This window comes from Enhydra lutris, unplaced genomic scaffold (assembly GCF_002288905.1).
Source record: "Enhydra lutris kenyoni isolate GAN:26980312 unplaced genomic scaffold, ASM228890v2 scaffoldscaffold17, whole genome shotgun sequence".
NCBI lineage: Eukaryota > Metazoa > Chordata > Mammalia > Carnivora > Mustelidae > Enhydra > Enhydra lutris.
This window is the reverse complement of record NW_019154101.1, coordinates 36805188-36827671: the sequence shown is the minus strand read 5'-3', so window position 1 is coordinate 36827671 and position 22484 is coordinate 36805188. Positions and strand designations below refer to the sequence as shown.

General features: G+C 39.4%; 1 protein-coding gene across 1 annotated transcript in view; it reads right to left on the bottom strand.

Annotated features, from left to right (window-relative positions):
* Positions 1 to 3588: 3588 nt before the first annotated feature.
* Positions 3589 to 22484, bottom strand: part of LOC111147576 (phosphatase and actin regulator 2) — a 111352-nt gene continuing 92456 nt past the window's right edge. Inside the window, exons 9-11 of the mRNA XM_022503686.1 lie at positions 19769 to 19830; positions 16760 to 16897; positions 3589 to 3669 (exon numbers count right to left, since the gene is read on the bottom strand). Of these exons, the coding sequence (XP_022359394.1) occupies positions 3589 to 3669; positions 16760 to 16897; positions 19769 to 19830 (281 nt within the window). The remainder of the gene's footprint in view (positions 3670 to 16759; positions 16898 to 19768; positions 19831 to 22484) is intronic.

Here is a 22484-nt window from a genome sequence, read left to right as displayed (position 1 = left end):
AGCTTATCCCTATTTACATCTATTAATATTTACTTAAACAATAAAGATATCAATAGACTTTTATAGTATACAACAAGTATACTCTAAATTTCTGTAGATGAGTAAATACAGAAAAATAGCCAATGGAATTTTGAAGGTGAAAAAAATGCCCTACCAGATATAAAAACACACTATAAATCTATTCTAATTGAACAGTGTGACACAGTGCAATGACAGGAAACAGATCACTAGAGCATAATAAAGAATACAGGAACTGATCCATGTGTATATGAGAAGAATTTCACATCAAGGCGGAAATAAATGGGGCAACTGACTACTGATTCCTTTCTTTATTTTTGTTTCAAGTTTTTATTAAAATTCTAGTTAGTCAACATATAGTGTAATATTGGTTTCAGGAGCAGAATTTAATGAGTTATCACTTGCTCATCATAACATATGCCCTCCTTGATGCCCATCACCCATCTAGCTCATCCCCCACCCACCTCCTTCCATCAACTCTTAGTCCATTCTCTATAGTTGAGTCTCTTAAAAGCCTCCCTCTTTCTTTTTTCCCCTTCTCCTATGTTCATGTGTTTTGTTTCTTAAATTCTACATATGAGTGAAATCACATGGTATTTGGCTTTCTCTAACTGACTTGTTTTGCTTAGCATAATACTATGCTCTCGCTCCATTCATGTTTCACTTAGCATAATACACTCTAACTCCACCCATGTAATTGCAAATGGCAAGACTTCATTCTTTTTGATGGCTGAATAATATTCCATTGTATACATATGCCACATCTCATTTATCCATTCATCCTAACTATTGATTTAGAACAAAGTAAAGTTAGTTTACTCTCTTAAATCACCCACACAAATAAAATGCCCAATGGATGAAAGATCTAAGCGCTAAAAAAAAAAAAAAAAAAAAAAAAGGCATATATAAAAATTGAAGAGAATAGATTTATAACCTTGGTCTTCCTCTGTAAGACACAAAACAATGAAGTAAAAGTAACAATATAGACACATTTGAATGTGCAAAAATTTAAACAAAAGACCATACAAAAAAGTTAAAACGTTAAGAACAAATTGAGGAAAAGTATGGTGGCATATGTAATAAAGAGCCAATATCCACAACATCTAAGGAGTTTTTACTAATTCATGTGAAAAAGACAACCCAAAAGAAAACTGGTCAAAGTAAATCAAAAATTAAAAATAAATGGTCAATAAAGATATGTAAGGATGCTCAACCTTATAGAAATCAATGTTCAGTTTTTAGACTATAGACCCCTCACCACCACCACCACCACCATCCTGTCCCGCCAGTGCTGATGAGGTGATACACGAGGCATGCTCATAAACTGCAAGTCACAGAATAGCATCTTTTAAAATGTAAAAAACATAAATCCAGTGACCTGGCGAATCCACTCATGTTACTAGTACAGAAACACTGGCATGTGTGCACAAAGATATCTATATATTTTAATGACATTTTAAAAAATTTATTTATATGCATATATTTATATATAATAAATGTTTATTTATTTATTTGACAGAGAGAGAGTACACAAGCAGAATGAGTGGAAGGCAGAGGGAGAGGGAGGAGCAGTCTCCCCAGCTGAGCAGGGAGCCCAATGCGGGGCTCTATACCAGGGTTCTGGGATCATGACCCGAGCCGAAAGCAGATGCTTAACTGACTGAGCCACCCCGGTGCCCCCAAAAAGACGTATTTATAAAGAAAGTCAAGTCACTGTTTTACTAATGAAACACTGAAAATTCCATAACATCTATCAATAGAATAATTGATTAATAACTTATGGTATATTATCTATAGAATGCCACAAAGTCATTCAAATGAAAGATAGACACTTATATGGAAAAATTTTCTAGATGCGGTTTTGTGTGTGACTCAGAGTGTACATAAAGGCATATGTGTACATACATGTAGATCATATATATACATCTACATGTTTGTAAATACACAGGAAAATGTCTACTAGGATCTACACTGAACTTTAACCACTGATTACCTGTGAGGACAGGTAAACGGCCTTTACTCTCCTTGAAACCTTTTCTTTTTCACTTGTTCATAATATACGACAGAAGAGAAAGAACCTCTTTCAGTATAAATGTTTATTTTTCATAAACTGGAACTTCCATAGAAATGTATTTTTAAAAAATTTGATTTTTTTCTATTTTCATTTATTCTTCCAATGTTATCAAATGATAATTAGGTAATCAGATACTATGAATTCTAGGAAAACTATGCAGAAGTCAAATGATCCCGAATTATAAAGAGTAGGTTGAGTGCAGTCACTCTATCTCAGGGGTCAGGACTCAAAGGCACGAACACGTGCATGTTATCCGTTCAGTTACCTGGAGGTCCCCACCAACTCAATGTCACCATAAATATTCAGCCACCTTATTATGATCAACTTTACTGGAGATGTGGGACCACAGGTGTCAAATATCAACATGAACTTTTCCTGACCCCGCAAGTGGAAGGGAGAAAAGGAGCAGACAGTAGGTCTGGCTTGATCTGTCCATGTGACTGGTCCAAGTCAATTAGGATTAGAAGCAGACCCCAAATAGAGAAAAATCCTATACATCCAGATGGCTAAGAGCCCTGAATGCATTTACAAATAAACATGATATAGGAGGAAGCAAGACAAATACAACTCCCCCAGAAGAAAGGGGAGTTTCTTCTGCATGCCAAACATTATCACAGGAGCAAGGAGGTCTCTACCAACTTCAGCGGAGGGACCTGCTATTACATTATGAAGTTATACCATTACTTCCTTTATCATAGGACATGCTATGAGCATAGAACACCACCACCAACAGGAACCAGAGCAGAGAGAGTAGCACTAGGGTGTATGCCTAGTTGAGGCTGTTTCAAGCCTAGGGAATCATTATTTGCTTTCCTGAAAGACCTACTGTGGTCTTCTTCATGTAATCATCTGTCCTGGTATGTTTGTTAGCAATTTAATTTTTTGGGATTTAATTGGCATGCACAATTTTAGGAACATACATGTTATAAAAAAGCAAAGCACATAAACCCATTAGAGAGAAAGAAACAGAACACCTGTGAAGAAGCAGGTGGTCAGACTACATGATCACGCAGGTCCCTTCTGGTTTTAGCACAAGAATAAACTGAAACCCAAGGGTACTAGGAGGAAAAAGGGTAGGATTGCTGTAACCTTCGGCAGAAGCAGTAAAAATTAGATTCCTAGTCTAAGTTAGGTCTTCTGAAAATTGAGTTTCTATCTTCTCTAAGTTATGTCTACAGTGAGCCCAAAGCAGACACACACGTGCCCATAGTGGCTCTCACCAGCATCTGTTTTGAGCATAAAACTTCAACTGAGCCTCTTCAAGAACAGAATGAATGATTCTAATGCTTGTCTCCTGGCCCAGAAAATAAGACTAAGAAAGAAACCAGAACATTGCCCTTTGGAGTGATTCAGACTTCTGTGAAAGAAAGAAAAAAAATACTTAATTTTAAAAATGTTCATTAGATGGTGTTATGCTCATCTGTCTTTAAAAAAAATTCTTTTGATTGTGATAAAATACACGTAACATAAAATATGCCAAACCTCATTTTGCCCACCTACCTTGTAAACTGTCGACTCTCTTCATGAACTTCCATTTCTGTGCTTTTAAATTCATTTAGTTCTTTCCTTATTGCTGCCTAAATAGGAAAAAAAAAAAAAAGATAAACAGAATTGTTGCTTAAGTCACATAATTCCTCAGCCTACACACCATCAACAAAGCAGACATTCTCTTAAGAAATGTCTTGCAAAAAGAGAGTCCTAATTTCTATTAGGTAAAGGTAAGAAAAATGTAATATACTAAAACCAGGGCAGAATTCCTTGAAGTGTCATTGATAAGGAGGAGAGGAAGAAGGCCTTCGCTAAACTCCTCCTGGGGCCTGGTCTGAGTCACATACATCCCCCACCCTTGAGGACCACAAGAATAGTCCAGGTCATAAGATTTTCTTCCTTCCTTCCTCCCTTCTTCCCTCCCTCCCTCCCTTCCTTCCTTTCTTCCTTCTTTCTTTCCTTCCTCATCTGACACCATGATGAGTATGTCTGTGCTACGGGAAAGCACCTTTATTTTTTTAAGTTTTTATTTATTTATTTGACAGAGAGAGTGAGAGCACAAGCAGGGGGAGCAGTTGAAGGAGATGGAGAAGCAGGTTCCCTGCTCGCAGGGAGCCTGATGTGGGGCTCCATGCGGGGCTTGATTCCAGGACACTGGGATCAGGACCTGAGCTGAAGGCAGACACTTAACCATTTGAGCCACCCAGGCACCGCAAGATTTTCTGAGAAACAGTATCATTTTCCTGTGAAAGTTCTGCATTTCATACCACCCACAGCAACGTGGCTTTGACCAACTGCCATAGAACTACTGAGAAGGCAGTTGCTTATTTATTCTTTAATATTGAAAATTCAGACAATCAGAATGAAAAATTTCAGCACAGCACTTAAAGCCACTCAAAGAAAATGTACTAATCGGATGTGATTACTATTACCACATAACAAACACATAACCCATGTCACATAGATGTTGGGGTTTGAAGAGATGCTTATGTCCCTTAGGTTGAAAAACAGATAATCATCAAAACATTAACATCAGTTATCTATTAACAACGGTGACTGTATCACGGATGGTTTCTGGTTTCAACTTTGTGCTTATCTTTATTTCCTAATTTCTCCACTAAGAAGATTCCCTCACGTGAAGTAAAATTATTAATAAAAACATCCCCATAACCTAATCTCTGAGAGATGGACTCTTCAGCCCAGACTTAGAATAGTGCAAACCACAGAGAATGACTTTGCTGAGAGATAAGAAAATCTAGTTTGTGGTTGGAAAATGATGAATTTTAGAAAAAGGGAAAAGACAGAAGGAAGCCTTGAGGCTTCTCCCCGGCCTCCTCCCATCACCGACTGTTACTCTGCGATATACAAGCTTTCCCCCAACAGGCTTGTCTGGGTTATATTTAAATCCTGCAGTCATACACTGCTCACATCTCCCTACTTGTATTCCTCAGCCTCTGTACTTTCTATGGGGAACCTGCGGTTGGAAACTGTGGCAATAATTCTTGCTACTAGGTTTTGAAAGAGATGAAGCAAGCAGAGAGACACTTGTGGGCCCAGGTCGGCTGTGGTAAGACCATCCACCTTGTCTCACAAGGAAGAGCACAGTGAGGAAACTCTGTCGTACTCACTGTAAATATTGATACCTAACCCCAGAGCCGAAAACAGTGAATACGCCCTATAATACCAATCTCTAGTTAGCATCTATTGGAAAGACTTCCTTGAAATGAAGTTTTTTATTTTTTTAAAGATTTTATTTATTTGACAGAGAGAAATCACAAATAGGCAGAGAGGCAGGCAGAGAGAGAGAGAAGGAAGCAGGCTCCCCGCGGAGCAGAGAACCCGACGCGGGGCTCGATCCCAGGACCCTGGGATCACGACCTGAGCCGAAGGCAGAGGCTTTAACCCACTGAGCCACCCAGGCGCCCCGAAATGAAGTTTTTTTTTAATATGGGTAGTGCCAGAGAATCTTGTCTCCATGTTCATTTTAAATTTCTTCTCTGAATGTAAGATGTTACTAGATACACTTGGTGTTGGAAGTCATGGGTTGCCGCCTCACCTCTGCCTTCAATAGCAGTAGGACCCTCAGTGAATTATTTTGCTCCAAAACCTGTTTTCCCCCTCTGGAAAATGGGGATGAGGATTCCTCACAGTATTTTAAAGCTCCATTAAAAGCATACGTGAAAGTGCTTTGTACACTTACTGTGAAACTTCCGAAAGAAGAAATAGATTTTAGTTTATGATTGAGACTAACAATTCCTTCACTGTTATTTATAGAGTCTACTTTGTGCAAGAAGATAACATCACTGAAGGAGACTCAGACAAATAAGGCAAAGTCCTTATTCTCAATAGTAGGTTGGCTATCAATCTAAGAGTCTGACAAAAGTTAATGAAAGCATTCTTTTAGAACCAGTTGAGATACAGAATCTGCAAAAAAAAAAAAAAAGTACAGTATAATTTATTTCCAATGGTGAACTATGTGCTAAACATCCCTTACATAAGTAACACTGACAATTCATTTATGACAACATACATATGCATTTTTTCTGAGAAAGTCAGTTCGAGATTTTTGGGCCTATCCCACATGTTCATCTGCAATGTGATTTTGGCATTCCCTCATCAAGAGGTGGAGTCTGTTTCTCCAGCCTTGAATCTGGACAAGTCTTGCCATTGCTTTAAACAACACAGTACACCCGGGGTGAAGTTTAGCCAGTCTGGAATCTAGCTCTTAAGTGGCCTGGCATCTTTTGTTTCCTTCTTCTTGGAAGTCAGCTGCCATGTAAAAAAAAATGTGACTATCCTCAGGAAACCACACTGTGAGAAAGCCAAGGTACAGGAAGAGGCCTACGAGGATGAGAAGCCATGGGGATGGAGAGAGAGGCCAAGGAGCAACAAGGCACAGATGTGCTGGTGAAGGATCCATCTTGGAAGGGGCAAGCAAAGAAAGACGGTTAAGTCACTAGGAGTTGATAACCCAAACGCTGTATCACCTTACAAATGATAAGACAGAGGCCTTGAGAGATCATGTCACTTGCTAGACATCAAATGGGTGTTAGGGACAAAGATGGGGCTCATACGTAGGCCTTCTTACTTCAAGACCCACAGTCTTTCCACTGAAATGAGCTTCAGGGCCCAAGTCATCCAGATAATTGCCTCAGATCTCCATGTTGTGTGTGCTGGTTTGTAATTAGGAATAATGAGTCAGTTATAGGCAATGAATGCGATGTGAAATTATAGGGACTGGTTGTTTGAAAATATATATCAGCAAGATGTAACTATAGGCAATTAAAGAAAAGCAATACTCCTTTTAAAAGTTCACTGCAGGACTACCACAATTTTATTCCAAGAGTTGCTTCCTCTTACTATTTAAAGAGATGGTCTCTTGGGGCACCTGGGAGGCTCAGTGGGTTAAGCCTCTGCCTTCGGCTCAGGTCATGATCCCAGGGTCCTGGGATCGAGCCCCGCATTGGGCTCCCTGCTCAGCGGTGAGTCTGATTTCTCCCGCTCCCTCCACCCCTCCCCTTCCACTCATGTTCTCTCTTGAAGGCTTTGCTCTCTCTCTAATAAATAAATAAAAAATCTTTAAAAAATAAAGAGGTTTCCTGAGAGGGTTATGAGAGGAAAAGGGTACTTAAAGATGCTTCATGTTCAGAAAATACAGGTACAATAATCTTAACTCCCTTCTATGCAAATGAGACCAGAGTTTAGGACTAAGGACTCGTCCCATAAATGTAAATGGGACTGATTCTGTAGAAAGATATGGGACAGAAAGAGCCAGGCTGCTGTGGTGAGATTGGAGCCCGAATGGTGCTGAGCTGGACCAACATTAGTTAGCCACTGAGCCGAAACCAGGTCTTTCTTTCTTTCTTTCTTAGTTATTTATTTGAGAGACAGCAAGTATGCACAAGCATACTTGGAAGTATGACAGCAAGTATGCACAAGCATGAATGGGAGGAGGGGCAGAGCAAGGGGGAGAATCTGGAGCAGACTCCCCACTGAGTGTGGAGACTGACGCAGGGCTCCACCTCAAGACCCTAAGATCAAGACCCGAGCCAAAACCGAGAGTTAGATGCTTAAGTGACTGAATCACCCACGTGCCCCAGAAGCCAGGTATTTCTAGGACTGAAACAAAACAAACGCCCTGAGACTGAATACACAGCATTTTTTGGTACCGTGAGAATTACAGAGAAGAGAAAGGAAAGAAGAATAACTGAAACGAAGTTTAAAACTGACCAGTGATAACTGGTATGAGAAGGTCTGCTTAATCCCCTCTAGTCGGCTCAGGAATCACCCTTGCCACAAGGAGCTGGTAATTTGTTGAAAATATGGACTCTGCTGCCTTCTCAAACAACATGAGCTGTGAGGCCAAGATTAACTGGAGTTCCCTCATTTGATGTTATTTTGCTTATTTTTTTGATAAAAATCTGATATGGAACAAGGAGGGAATTTTTTTTTAAAGATTGTATTTATTTATTTGAGAGAGAGAGAGAGAGAGAGAGAGAGAGACAGTGCCGGTAGCGGGGGTGGGGGAAAGGCAGAGAGAGAGGGAGACTCCCCACTGAGCAGGAAGCCGGCCTCTCGGGGCTTGATCCCAGGACCCAAAGATCACTGCCTGAGCCTAAGGCAGATGCTTAACTGACTGAGCTACCCAGGTGCCCTTGGAGGGAGGTTCTTGATTATTCATCAAGCTCAATACCATGTACAGGTAAGTGTACTGTTCTTTGCTGCAGGACAACCAGGAACAGGCCAAGATTATGTCTGTATAGAATTAAAATCATCTGTCTTTCCTGCGACCTGGTCCGGTTTAGACAGTACATTCCTGAAAGGGTAGTATGTTCATATTTATGTCCCTGGTATAAGACCGTTCTTGATATATTAATAAAAGAATTACTTCTTGAGTAACTTCTTGGACAAATCCATGTATCATCGGAATTTCCAATTCTTTCACTAGATAATTTTAGACTAGACTATAAACTGAGGCTTCACAGCATAGTGAAAATCTCACCAGTGGGGAAGAAAGCTTAGATTATCAAGCTTGCCCATGGATATAACACTGGTGAGCGCTACCGTCTATTGATGAACTGGAACTTTATGGATACACTACCTAATTCCCAAGATGGATATAATCGGCTCTACTAGTGAGGAAACCAGAGTTAAATGATTCGGCCAAAGTTGCATCTTCCAAGTGGCCAAGTCAGGAATCATACCTTTATGTGCCCAGGTCCAAAGCCTGCCCTCCCCTTTCCACCATGGACAGAGTTTCCACAGCCTACCCAGGGGGATGACAACTGCTGGCGAGCTTCAGTCTTCAGGCCAAGCTGATGGCCTCCTCTGGTCCTGTCTGTCCTGTCATCTTAGGGCTCATTTTTCTACTTCAGCACAGATACAGACAGATGTTGTATCTTACTGTATGAGCATCTGTTTCTAGTGCTCTACTCAAATCCACATATTCTAAGATTAAAAATGCTGTCTCAAAGGTGAATTAAGCTCAATAAAATTCACAATTAATGGGGGGGGTAGACAAAAAACCCCTCACAATTAATAAGGCATTTCTCCCACCACTTCTCTCTCCTAATTTGAGCAATTTAATAAGACTACCAGATTTATGAGATTCCCTACAGTGTTTTCATAGAATGGGCATTGAATGGTTATTGACTGCCTCCTGATTTCTTCTCTTTATACTTGAATTGCAAAGATTTTTTTAAATGCAAAGTAGTATCTTAGTGGGGCTAAGACAGAGCACTAAGAAAGGAGAGAGAAGGGATGACGCCTTTAGGAGGCAGGAAGTTCAGTGTTTATTTTGAGAGCAGAGGTGGAAATACTTAGTTCCAATAATTTTTTTCTTTAAATGGGATATACAGTTCAAAAGTTATAAAAAGTAAAACTTTTTTTTAACATGAAAGTTAAATCACAGATTTTTATACTTAATTGGTATAAAATATATTACTTATGGATAGAATAAAATATATACTCAATAAGATACATTCTCTTTAACCTGATCACTAGGCATTATGAGGTATTTTTATGAAGCATTATGAAGATCTTTTAGAAAGCAACAAAAATCCTAGATATACTTGTAATGATGATTAGCATGTATTATTTTCACTCTAAAATAATGATTGATAGTTTTAGTATCTCTAGGCAATAAGTAACATTTCATTATACTCCTCTTTTAACTTCTAGAGAAAACAAATAACTATTTATTATAACAAATAATTTCATTTTTTAGGTAGAAAATAATATGCATTGCTGTGCATTATAATTGGTATTTCTTTTTGTATTTTTGAATATTCTGATTTTTGCCAACAAACATGAGTCGCTCATGAATACATAATGTGCTTACATTAACGGCATTTTAAATGGTTGCTTTTTTTCTATCTTTAAAAAGTATACAACATTCTTTTAATCTAAAAGAAATCATTCCTATTTTTCTTCGAGGAAAAAAAAAATTTACCACATAAATCCAGTTCTAAAAATGATGCCCTTTAGACTTTCACAAGTGTCAGGAGAACTGGGATAGACAATGTCACAAGGTATAAAATGAGCCTCAGATATGAGGAGGGAGGGGTCCTGGCCGTGCTCTGGGGCTCAAAGTTTGCTCTGCAGGGGAGATGCCAGTCATGTGCCTTAAAAGTACTCTTGAACAGACACTAGGCCTACAGAAGAAAAGCTGACCAAGTAGATCTCCCCTGCAGTTTAGAAGTCCAGCAGAAAAATCTATTTTTGTTTCAACACAAAGTTAAAAAGAAAAATCCTTTCCATTATAACTAAAGATGGAGGAGTTTAACCTTTCAAGAACAGACATGAGTTAGAAACTATTTCTAGGGTATGGAAAATTTAATCATTGAGACTCTCATGGCTTGCATACTTTGCACCTGATGTGATCTTTACTCATTTCCCTGGACACCCCCTACCTGCTTCTCAGAAGCTCAGCATTTGAATATCAAGCCAGCTGGGAATGGTGGATGTGGCAATTATATTTGTAAAAGATGGCAGCAATCACACCTCCAGCCCTCAAGTTCTTCTGCAGTATGACCTTGCCGATTCCCCACTGGGAGGCAGAGCTAATGCCCCTTGCGCTGAAGCTGGGCCATTCTTATGACCCACTTATAACTAAAAGAATGAGGTGGAGTAAGGCTAGGTGTCTTCTGAACTGGGGTCAGATAGGGCCATACAGCTTTCATCTTAATTTCTTGGGGCACTTACTCCAGGGAAAGCCAGCTACCATGTAAGCAGTCTGACCACTCCGAGGCCACTCTGCTGTGTAGGTGCTCTGGTGGACAGCCCCAACTGAGCCTAGTTTCTGAGCCATCCTCTCAAAAACACCAGACATGTAAAGAAGTCATTTGGGACCCTCCAGAGCAACCTCTTTGTCAGCTGAGGGACACTGAGTGACCACAGTCAACCTCACAAAAAGCAGAATTGCCCAGCTGAGCCCTGACTAAATCCCCAACCCAGAAAAATCTGTAAGATAGAATAAAATGGTTGTCATTTTCAGCCACTAAGTTTTAGGAAGTTCACTACACAGAAATGGTGACTGAACAGGGTCATCTAGCAGCCAATAAATGAGAGGTGAATGACCAAAAGCCCACAACTAGGGGAGAAGAATGGAAGAAAACTTGTAAACATTTCTTTCTTTTTTTAAATTTTTTTTTCCCCCTCAATAATCTCTGCATCCAGCACAGGACTTAACTTCACGACTCTGAGATCAAAAATGCATGGTCTTCCGAATGAGCCAGCCAGGCGCCCCTACACTATTTTTGAAAATTTTTTGATTTTACAAAGCAACATTCTACGTGCCTTGACTAGCCCTTCTCTTGAAAAGCAACAAAAATGCTGAGCATGACATTTAAAAATTATTTCAAATGTACTGATCAGCCAATAAGAAAGTAAACTATACTTTGACAGGAAGAATAAATGAAGATGAAGCTCAGAGAAATGAAGTAAGCTGAGCAATGACATTGCCTTTGACCTTGAGGGCATTTGCTATGTTAAATGTGGTGACTGAGGGCGGTCATTTTCATAGTGTGGTGAGATACTGAAGACCAGGGACGAAACCTGCCAAAGGTGGAAAGCCAAATGAATGACCTTCCCACCATAGAGAGGGGTCTCATGGCATAGCCTCAGTGAAGGATATGCTAGAATGTCTGATCCCCGGAGGATAACATAGATAATGTCATGCTGGTGCTTAGCAGGTGAGGCAGAATGAAATCTACCCTGAGAATATGAACCAGTAAGTAGCCCTCACATGGGTTCACAGCCTGAATTCCTAGCACTAAGGTGGTCCAAAATAACTCAACTTTATATTAAAATAGTATTAGATAAAACAGTCTTTACAACAGAAAGCATTTCTTGGGTAGAGTCTCATAATAAAGGCTTCATCAGGAAAATGTAATTATCCTAAACTTATATACATCTATTGATACAATCTGAGAATGTAGGAAGCAAAACAGAATTATAAAGAGAAGGAAACATCCATATATGCAGTAGTAGAGGTAACACATCCTTCTCTTGGTCTGGAACCAGGCAGACAAAAAAGAAAAAAAAAAAAAAAGGAAGGATACAGAAATCTGAATGAGACTTACAAATGTAAGTTTCAGACACATTTAAAACTCCATACCCCAGAACTGTAGAACGTACGCTGTTTTTGAGGATATATGGGACATTTATAATTATTGATCACATACCTTTAAAATCCCAATATTTAAAGTCACACTACAGTCCATTTAAATCAGGATCTTTGGGGGTGGGACCCAGACCCAGGCATCACCATTTTTAAAGCTCCCCCACCCCCACCCTTGAGAGCAATGTGCAGCTAAGGTTGGGAACCACTCACATATGGCATCATTTATAGCCTTCAGTGGTTGTATCAGAAAATAAGAAAGGAAGAAAGTTAATGACTTATTTTTTTAAAGCTTTTATTTATTCATTTGAGAGAGAACAGGGGTGGTGGTATGCGGGGAGGGATTTGCGGGAAGGGCAGAGAGAGAGGGAGAATCTGACTCCCAGCTGAGCCTGGGATACCGGGCTCAATCCCAGGATCCCAAGATCAGGACCTGAGCTGAAGTCAGATGCTCCCACCCAGGTACCTCAGAAGGTTAATGATTTAAAGAGTTCACCTTAGATTAGAAAAGAATGAACAAATAAAGCCAAGAAAATTAGGAGAAAGATCAAAGAGCAAATAGCAAACCAGGAAATATATTAAAGATGATCCACAGAGCTCAAGGCATATCTTATATCTTCTAAAAACATCAGTTCTAACAACTTAAATGTGAAAAGCAAAACTATAAATGTTTTAGAAAACAGTCTAGCAGAATACATTTACAACTTTGGTATGAGAAGAATTTTTTCAAAGAAACAAAATCACAAGCCACAAAGAAAAGGTGGATAAATTCATTGCATTAAATTTGAGAAATCTCTTTGTGTCAAAAGATAACCATAAAGAGAATGAAATGTCATAATTGGAAGATACATACATATTTGCAATATATAAACTGGAATATATGAAGAACTCCTATGAATCAACAAGAAATTGACAACTCCCCACCAAACAGACAAAAGGTACAGAAGTGGAACCTGAATGCCCAATAGGTATGAAAATGTGCTCAACCTCATTAATAATTAATGAGAGGCAAAGTATAAGTATAATGATGTTATTTCATAACCACTGGGTTGTCATGTAAAAAAAAAAAACAATAAAAACAAAACAAAAAAACCTGACTATCACATGTTGGCAAGAATATTGGATGACGGGTAATCTTTGCTGTGGAAGGGTAAACCAGAGCGATCATTTTGGAAAGCTGTTGACATTGCCTAATTTTGCTGAATACCCCTATATTGTAGGACCCAGCAATTCCATCACCAGGAATATATGTTAGAAAAAACCTTGGATCAGTGAACTTGAAGATGACATAGGAATCTTCATAGAATATAGCTTGTACACCTAAAATCTGGAAACCAACTAAATAATTAGCAACTGAATGGATAATTACTTTGTGACTAATAAACATAATGAAATATTATATTCCAGTGAAAATGAATAACTATCACCTAGTCCAGCAATCCAAATTCTTTTGTTAGCTGAATGATGCAACACCCAGAAGTATGTTGTATGATTCCAATCACTAAGACTCCCAAACTGGCAAAATCAAGAAATACATATGTATTGCTTATGGCTTTATATAAAGTGGTTAAAATCCTAAAAGGAAAAGAAAGAAATGGAATGATTAACACAAAAGTCATAGTGGTTATTCCTTCCAGAAGGGAGGGAAAAGCAGTTGGGGAGGAGTCCACGGGGCCCTGTTCAGGTATTAGTAATGCTCAGGGATTAATAAAACAGGTGTCTTCTTTTTATTATTAAAATGGTACATTTGTTTCATATATTCTCTATCATGCGATGTAATTCATAACTGAAAAATAAAACACTGGAAGAATGTGTAAGATAAGACCTGAGATAGATTTAGGGTTGAGAAAGAAATGTTATCCGTTGTTAACACTCACTCTGAAGACTACATCTGACCTAAAGCCTTGTGTTTCTTTGTGGGCATCAGATACACATGAGGTCACAAGTGAATTCTACTGCTGCTGAAAGGTGAGGATAAGGCACGGAAGGCAAATAAAGCAGTGGAAACCACTCAGAATTAAGTGGGAGGCAGAAAAGGGAAGAGCAGAGGGCTGTGATCAGGATAAAACACACTCAGTGGTCTTAACAGTGATTCACATCACTCACATCAGCTCGAGAGGGGCTCCCAGAGGGAGACATGTTTTTCACCCCCCATGACAACTTGCTGGACACCTGGACGTGAGCGGAGAGCAGCAGGCAAATGGCAGGCTCCCACTGTCCACAACGTGCTTCAGGAGACGCCTTTAAGGCTCAGCTCAAGGCTGGGAGGGCTTGCCCCAAATCCTCCCACCTTCCCCTTCACGTTCCCTCACACTCCCTCATGCTCCCTCAGGCTCCACACACTCACTGTCTGTCACTCACTGCACTTGTGTCCATGAGTATACCCTCTTACCAGAACACAAGGCTCTCAAGGCCAGGTGCTCTTCCTCTTGGACACCTAGGGAACAGCATGGGGCTGGAGGTTACTTAGGGAGTTACAGGTGTGAGGTTAAGAAACCACATTAAGTATTTTACAAGCAATTCTAGGTACCCTAGAAACTTGACATTTCCTTCAGGAAGTAAGGCACTGATTGGTGGTGAGCTTGACACATGACCTGAGTAGCCGTCTTCTTCATCCCCTGGAGGCTGCTCTCAACCTGAGTGATTTTACCTGCCTTGCAAAAGCCTCCTCCATCAGGGCACATTCCTCAGCATGTGTCCTTTCCAGCCTCAAGGGTCTCTTCCTTGCCTTTTCTACATACACACATTCTCTTGGTGCTCCATTGATTATGCCCTACTATATCAGTTACCGACCTTTTCTAATATATATTTAACCTCTCCCTTTCTTTTGGCTCCTTCTTCATGCTCAGGTGTTTCTTGCATTTATAGAAGCTTGCAGCCTCCACAGTCATCACCCCTCAGCTGACTTCCTCCTCCTATCACTTCTCCATCACAGCCAAGACTCTTGAGGTTGTATTTTATTCTCTTTGTCTCCACTAGTCAACCTTCCACCCGCCAAACTACCAAAATGCCCCCTCTTACCATGTTCCTAACCACTTGTGACCTGACCTTCTCCTTCCTAGGCTGTTGGGCTACATCTCCTTGGTCTCCTCTTTCCCCACCTCACAAACATTTCTTCTCTGTGTTCTACCACCGTTTTGTCAGGGTTGGGTCCCTTGGGTGGTATTCCCAGCCTCCTTCCCTCTATTCTCATTCCACACATCCATCCTTTATGATCTTTTTCCTCCCCATTTTTCATTTCTTCCTATGAGCAAATGATTTTTGTTAAACATTATTTGTTTGTTTGCTTGTTTGTTTGAGAGACAGGGAGAGAGAACCTCAAGCAGATTCCCTGCTGAGCACAAAGCCAGACACAGGGCTCAATCTCACGACCCCAAGATCATGACCTGAGCTGATATCAAGAGTTGGACGCTTAAGCACTGAGCCACCCGAGGGCCCTTGAGCAAATGATTTCTGATCTCTGTCTCCAACATATGCTTGACATGGAGTAGTGTGAAGCCTCCTACTAAAATGTACAGCATGTAATTAAATACCTAGCTCTTGCATTAACACTGGATGTGGCACGAGTTTATTCGATACCCAATTTTGCACAGAGACAAAATTTAGAAATCATTACTTGGGAAAAAAAGAAAGAAAACAGAAATCATTATTTGGAATATTAGAAAAATCCTAGAGTGAAGACTTTGGAAACAAAAGGTTGGCAAAATTATTTGGCTTTGGAATCATATTATTCATAAAATAGTCTTTCTCCATGATGCAACCCATTATACACTTCAGTTTTTCTGGACTGTGAGCTATGATATAGATTAGAGGTTGGTAAGCCATGGCCCGCAGGACAAATCTGGCCCACCATCTGTTTTTGTAAATGAAGTTTTATTGGAACACATATCCATCCATTCATTTACATACTGCCTATGGCTGTTTTCATACTCTAATGGCAGAGCTGAGCTGTTGCAACAAAAGACAGTATGGATTACAAAGCCTAAAATATTTATTCTGGCCATTTATAGAAAAAGTGTGCTGGCCTTTATATAGATCAATACCTTTTTCACTGTTAACATATCCCTTTATATTATTCATTACTATCTTTAAAATTTTTATTTTAAGTAGGCTCCATGCCCAACATGGGGCTTGAACTCATGACCCTGAGATCAAGAGTCAAATGCTCTACCAACTGAACCAGCCAGATACCCCTTAACATACCCCTTTAAAATGATAACTTGCATAAATTATATTTTCTAAAGGTAAGGATAAATCATGGCTGTGGGACCACCCCACCCTCAATCCAGGCACGAATGCAGACAGGTTACATGGTAACTGAGAATGAATTTTTCCGAGACTTACCTGAAAGAACCTCACTGATATTACTAAATATACCACTTAAGTGGCTTAAATAACCAAAGTAGAAAATTGTGGACCTATCTGGTACTATCTAGCCTCGTGGGATGACTGTGTGTGTGTATATGGGGGGAGGAAGGGTAAGTGAATACTGAAGCTTCGAGAAAAGCAATAAAATCATGAACAAATAAAATCATGGCTAAAACCACAAGGGCTCTTGCCTTGTCTGCAGGTGTTAACCTGGCCCAGGGCTTGTCTGCCCGGCGATCGTAGTCGGGAGAATCAGTGACTTCTACATACTCATTAAACCGCAGGATCCTTCGAGCTTGTAGCTCTGCCACCGTGGGTCTCAGGCTGAGCTGCAGGGGGATAAGGGAAAAGAAAGGACAAGTTTAGGAAACCATTTTCAGCCTCATGGTGGCAAGTTTTCTATAGAGAACTTCAAAGTGATGGTTAAATAAGGTCACTTTCAGATATCCAAAAGGAAAAAAAAAAAAAAAGGCAGCAGCATCTTGGGAGTTTCTAATGAGAACCCGAAAGCAGTGTGCCCTAATTCTGAGACTATAAAAATCATCATTGTTAGATAGGTCACAGGCTTTGGCAGCCTTCTGCGTTATGCTATTTTCCACACCTTGCCTGGCATGAAGACACCTGTCATCTCTGACACAAGGAGCACGAAGCAACACAGACACAATAGCAATCCAGATAGAGGCTAGCTGCTTTGGAGACTGAATCATCCAGACAAAAGTACTCTTAAAACTTCTAGAAATGAGATCTCTGCTCCTATTATATGAAACTCCTATATTCAGAAACACACAAAGTTATGACAAAGAAATGGTCTGGTGAAGGCTGTGCTTATAGCAGTCTTCTGGGTGAGACTAGGGACCCATGCCCAGATTTGACTTTACCCTTGCTTGCTACAGAAGTTGCTGTGCAGAGATCAGCAGGGGCATGGAGGAGGACATTCATTGGGCCAGAACTGCTTAAAACAGGCTGGGATGATTAAGGTACTTCTAATGACTTGGATCCCTCCTGTGGTCTTTGTCAAATTCAAATTCATAGTTCTATTTAATTCACTCAGCCCTGTGTATTTGCTCTCCTTTCCCAAGACCAAGAATAGGAGAGATGGTTCTGAGAGACTAAAGAGTCCTGGTCCTGCTGACAGGCATTATCTACTCTCTTCTCCTGAGGTTCATGCTTCTGTGGCCTCTCTCGGTCTGAAGATGTCACAGACCCAGGCCTCTCTTGTACCCATGGGGTCCACTCCCAGTACCTTTTCTATCTGTATCTGTACTTGCATATAGCCGGCCCACCCCCTATCTAAGTGGTCCTCTTTGGAGGGGTTCCTCATTTGCAAAGACTCACTTTTTAAAAAAAATTTAAGTACTATGACACACAAAAATGATGTTCTTGTGGTAAAAAAACAAAGAAACAAAACAAAAAAAACCCTTTTCTGAGCCTCAGTTTCCTCTTGGGTAAAATGAGTGGCTGACCTAGGTCAATACTCTTAACATTCAAGTCCCTCATGGACTCTTAGAAAGCCTGTCTCTATACTCTGAGCTCACTTGAACTGGGATATGGCAATGGCGGCTCCTTCTAGCTTCATAAAGCCCTGGTAGGCAAGGGACAGAGGGAGGAATGATCTAAGTGGCTCTCTTCTACTCTCACTTGTTGTCTCATCTCTCCTGCTAGCTTCTTACTGCTTCTCTGGGGCAGGCGGGGCTAAGGAAGTCGAGAAATGACTGCCTCTGGGAAGTGCCCAAAGACAGGTGACCAGAGACCACAGAAGTCCTTCCTCCAGTCTTGCCCTTTAGGACTGTGCTATTAGTGCTATGGAATGTCCTGGATCTATGGCAGAGAGTTCTGTAGAGTGGAGGCCAGTGGGACTCAGGGGCTAGGGGTCAGGGGTCAGGGTGGGTTCTGTTGCCTCCTGGCGGGGCTCAACTGGCTGCAGAAAAGATAATTACGTATGGCAGGGGTGAGCCTGGAACAATGAGGAGAGGCTATTGCTTATCCGTAGCCAGTAACTTGGCAGCCATGGAATGTTAGAAGAGCCGCCTCTAGCAATTCAGTTTACAGAATCTTTCTCAGCTTGATCATTACCTGTCATTTAGAGTCTTTGGAAAAGAAAAACGAAAAGATGAATTAAGGATCTTTTCCCCTAAAAATCAAAACCAAAAACTCTCAAAATATAATCTTCAACTTTTCCATGGGAACGGGGTTTCTTCTCCCTGCCTTAGAATGCCTTTGTTGTGGACTCCCCAGCCAGCCCAGATAAATGTGGGTCAGGTCACATGCCTCCCCGCAGATGTCATATTCTACTCATCCTGCCTTAATAAGGTGTGAAAGGTATATCTGAAGAATTACTGAATACAGACTTATAATGAAATATCAACTCTGATAGGTCTTAATTTTTCCAAAGACTATTATTATTTTAACATTTACAGAAAAGAGTGATGGCCCAGGTATCAGATTTATATATATATTTTTAAAGATTTTATTTATTTATTCATGAGACAAAGAGAATGAGAGAGAGAGAGAGAGAGGCAGAGGCAGAGGGAGAAGCAGGTTCCCAGCTAATCACAGAGCCTGATGCAGGACTTAATCCCGGGACCCCAGGATCATGATCTGAGCTGAAGGCAGCTGCTTAACCGACTGAGCCACCCAGATGCCCTCAGATTTATATTTTCATGAATGCGTGGAAACAACGGAGTCTTGGAGGTGAGCTACTTGTCAATGTGGGTATCACTGTAGCAGGCAGGTTGGGTGATCAAGTTCACTTAATTACTGACCCAGCTCACATGGAATAGTGGCAGATCTCCAATTTCATATTTATTTAATATTTCCAAAACTGCATAGAAAACACGAGTATTTTAAAAAACTATATTGAGATGTTAATAATGGTTATCTCTGAATAAAAGACATTTATGTGATTTTCTTTTCGTTTTTGTTCCTTTCTGCACTTTAAAAAAATCACATAGCTTATATGTTATTTTCATAATCAGTAAATGTAATTTGAAAAATCTTATTGCTAGCTTTTCAAAATTAGCATAGCATGTAATAATTCATATCCTATGCATTACATTGATTTTAATGTCTATGACTGGTTACTGGCTAATAGGAATAATTATTCCTCAATGTTAGATTTAAAGGTAAAGAGCTGATCTGCATTTAAATAATGAAGTAGATCCCAAAACACACATGCTTACTAACAATCATAGTTTCTTTACCTTTCTGCTGAGTCTGCGCTTAAGTTCCATTTTTGCTTCTTGTTCTTCTTCTTCATTCTTTTCTGTTTATTAATGGGAGTGGGAGAGGAAAGGCATGAAGACTTAGTTACTATGAATGATTTTATAATCAGAAAAACAGATCAGGCCACAATTATTTGACTTAGATAGTGACCAAACACTCCACCATCTTTAAAAAGTTGTCAAAAGATTTGGCAGAAAAATTGTTCATTAATTTGTGTGTGTGTATTATATATCTTATATATTGTGTATATATATACACAATATATAAATATATATAATATATACTATATGTAATATACATATTACAAGTTTATATAAGTTTTATATATATAAGTATATATAAAAAGTTTATATATATATATATATAAACTTTTTCTCCTTATGGGATTGCTTTCCTTACTAACTGTAAACCTTTTAGCTTCCTGACTTCATATTCTATTCTGAAAAACATTACAGGAGTGCCCACACTCTGGTGAAAACCTTTCATTGCTGAACATCTCTTGGCTTATAAGCACCATTTATCAGAATACAGATAAACATTTACTTCTGGATCTGGCCCTTACATGAAAATCTGAGACATATCAAAAGAGCAAATTAGAACCATCTGATGCATGTCTGAGTTGATTTCCATTCAAATCCAACCAAAATACTTGATTTGTCTGCTTTGGTTTCCACAGAAGCAAAATGCAGTCATTTCTTTGGACTCTGCCTTCAAACCAGAATGTTCTGAATGGGGTTATTATGGTGTACTGTTGATGGAGATGATTTATTTTCTTGTGACTTTGACTTTCCAAAGTCATCTGTTTCTCTAGTGCTTCACCAAATGGTACAATTTAATGGCCAATTTAATGAATGCTGTCCAATGGATGGGATGAAGAGAAAAATGACCAGAAATTTTAAAGAAATAAACACCCCTTTCAGATTTTCATGGTTGCTTACTTGATGAACTTCTCTCTGGTGCTTCCAGCAGCTCATCGTTTGTTCAATAAGTGAGCACAGATTTTCACTATTTGGACGCCAATTCTTACAAAAGACTATCTTTTAGAAGATGCTGTTATGAATTCTACTGAAGGAACATCACACGATCTAAAGGCTCAACCAAAAGGTTGAAAAAGAAAAGTTTCCTCTATGAAAAGGTAAATTTATTTTTAAAGTTCAAATAGACTTCTTACCACTAAGATTGTTTTTTATCATGAATAAAGTATCAATATTCAGTATTTGTACCAACTGTATTTGTTAACCAAACATGCTAAATTATCTATTAATTTTCCTTATTTGGACAGGGAAAAGTTTCAGTGTTCTTCCAAAATACTAGTTTTAATTCATAAGAAAGAGGATGATCTGGCCGGTTATTTAGACAACGAGTAAGCATAAACTGAAAACACGGTGCAAAGACAAGGAACACTCGGTTAGTACGCTTTAGTGAAGTGCCTGTGTGCCAAATTTTGTTATAATTCAGATTTCTTCCTATGCAAACACTGTAGGTTTTTCTAACTGCTTCATAAAATGTATGTTCTTTGGTATTCTTAAAATACATACTTAGGGTCAAATATTTACTTTACATGAGTTGGGTAAGGCATATAGGCTATAAATTATATATAACAGACACGAGCCAAACTTGTGGTCATGTGACTCAAACAAAGGCTTTTCAAGGTCAGCCTATGACGATATTACTACTAAAAGGGAAAATATAATCCTCAAAGCATTTTAGTCAATTCCTCCTATATGGTGACTGTGCTCTATTTTTAAAGGTACTTTCCAAAGACAGAAAAGTGGATATCAACTACGACTCAAAGCCAACAAATGCTTTAATTTTCACGAGGGAATATTCAATAACTTCATCTTACTAAGAAGCATAGTGTCCACCTGGGTGTTACCTATGCAAAAAGAGAAGGGCCAACTGCAGTTGCAGGAATTAAATAAACAGGATTTTACCACCTGGAATTTGTTTTAACATCAGGAGCTGACTTCTTTACGTGTTCCATATTTGGAAAATGTACTTTTAAAGAAGTTAAAGAAAGGGAGAGGTGGAGGGAAGTCAACATGACTGCTGTTCCACATTTTTCTAAATAACTTGTAAAATTTCTTACAAAGAATCAAATCTTAGTTTAAAAAACTTCACTGAGTTTTTTAAAGTTCTCCCTTGTTTGCCCCTATTAGACAGCCAATTACAAAGTAGGATGTAAACCTTTCTGGTCCCTTTAAACAGACTGGAGGGATATTCATGAAGGAAGTGACCTAGCTCACTGACAAATCTTGCCTTCGGTAAGGCCTCAGAGCAGGGCTGGGGGCGGGGAGGGGTTTTTAGAACAGCCACAGGAAGTGTTTGCCGTCACAGACGCACAAACAATACATGTGGTTTAACAGCCATGGGCACTGCAGGAAACCTGCCCAGCTAGCAAGTGTTGCCCACAGCATTTTATGGATTAGCTAAAAGAAGACAGAAAAGCATCAAAACATTGGCACCTGGAATATTAGAGTCTTGAGTCATCGATTTGGATACACTAGGTTAAAAAAAAACACTATTTTTTTGTGGGTTTCTCTTTTGGCTGATTTATGTATTTTTCGATAAGGATGTTTTTAACAAAAGAAAATGCACTTATAAACCTACTTTGAAATGCATCAAAAAATAACATGGATCAAAGGAAGGCCAGATATGTGATAAACCAAGATAGGATAAAATGTTAAAAAAAAA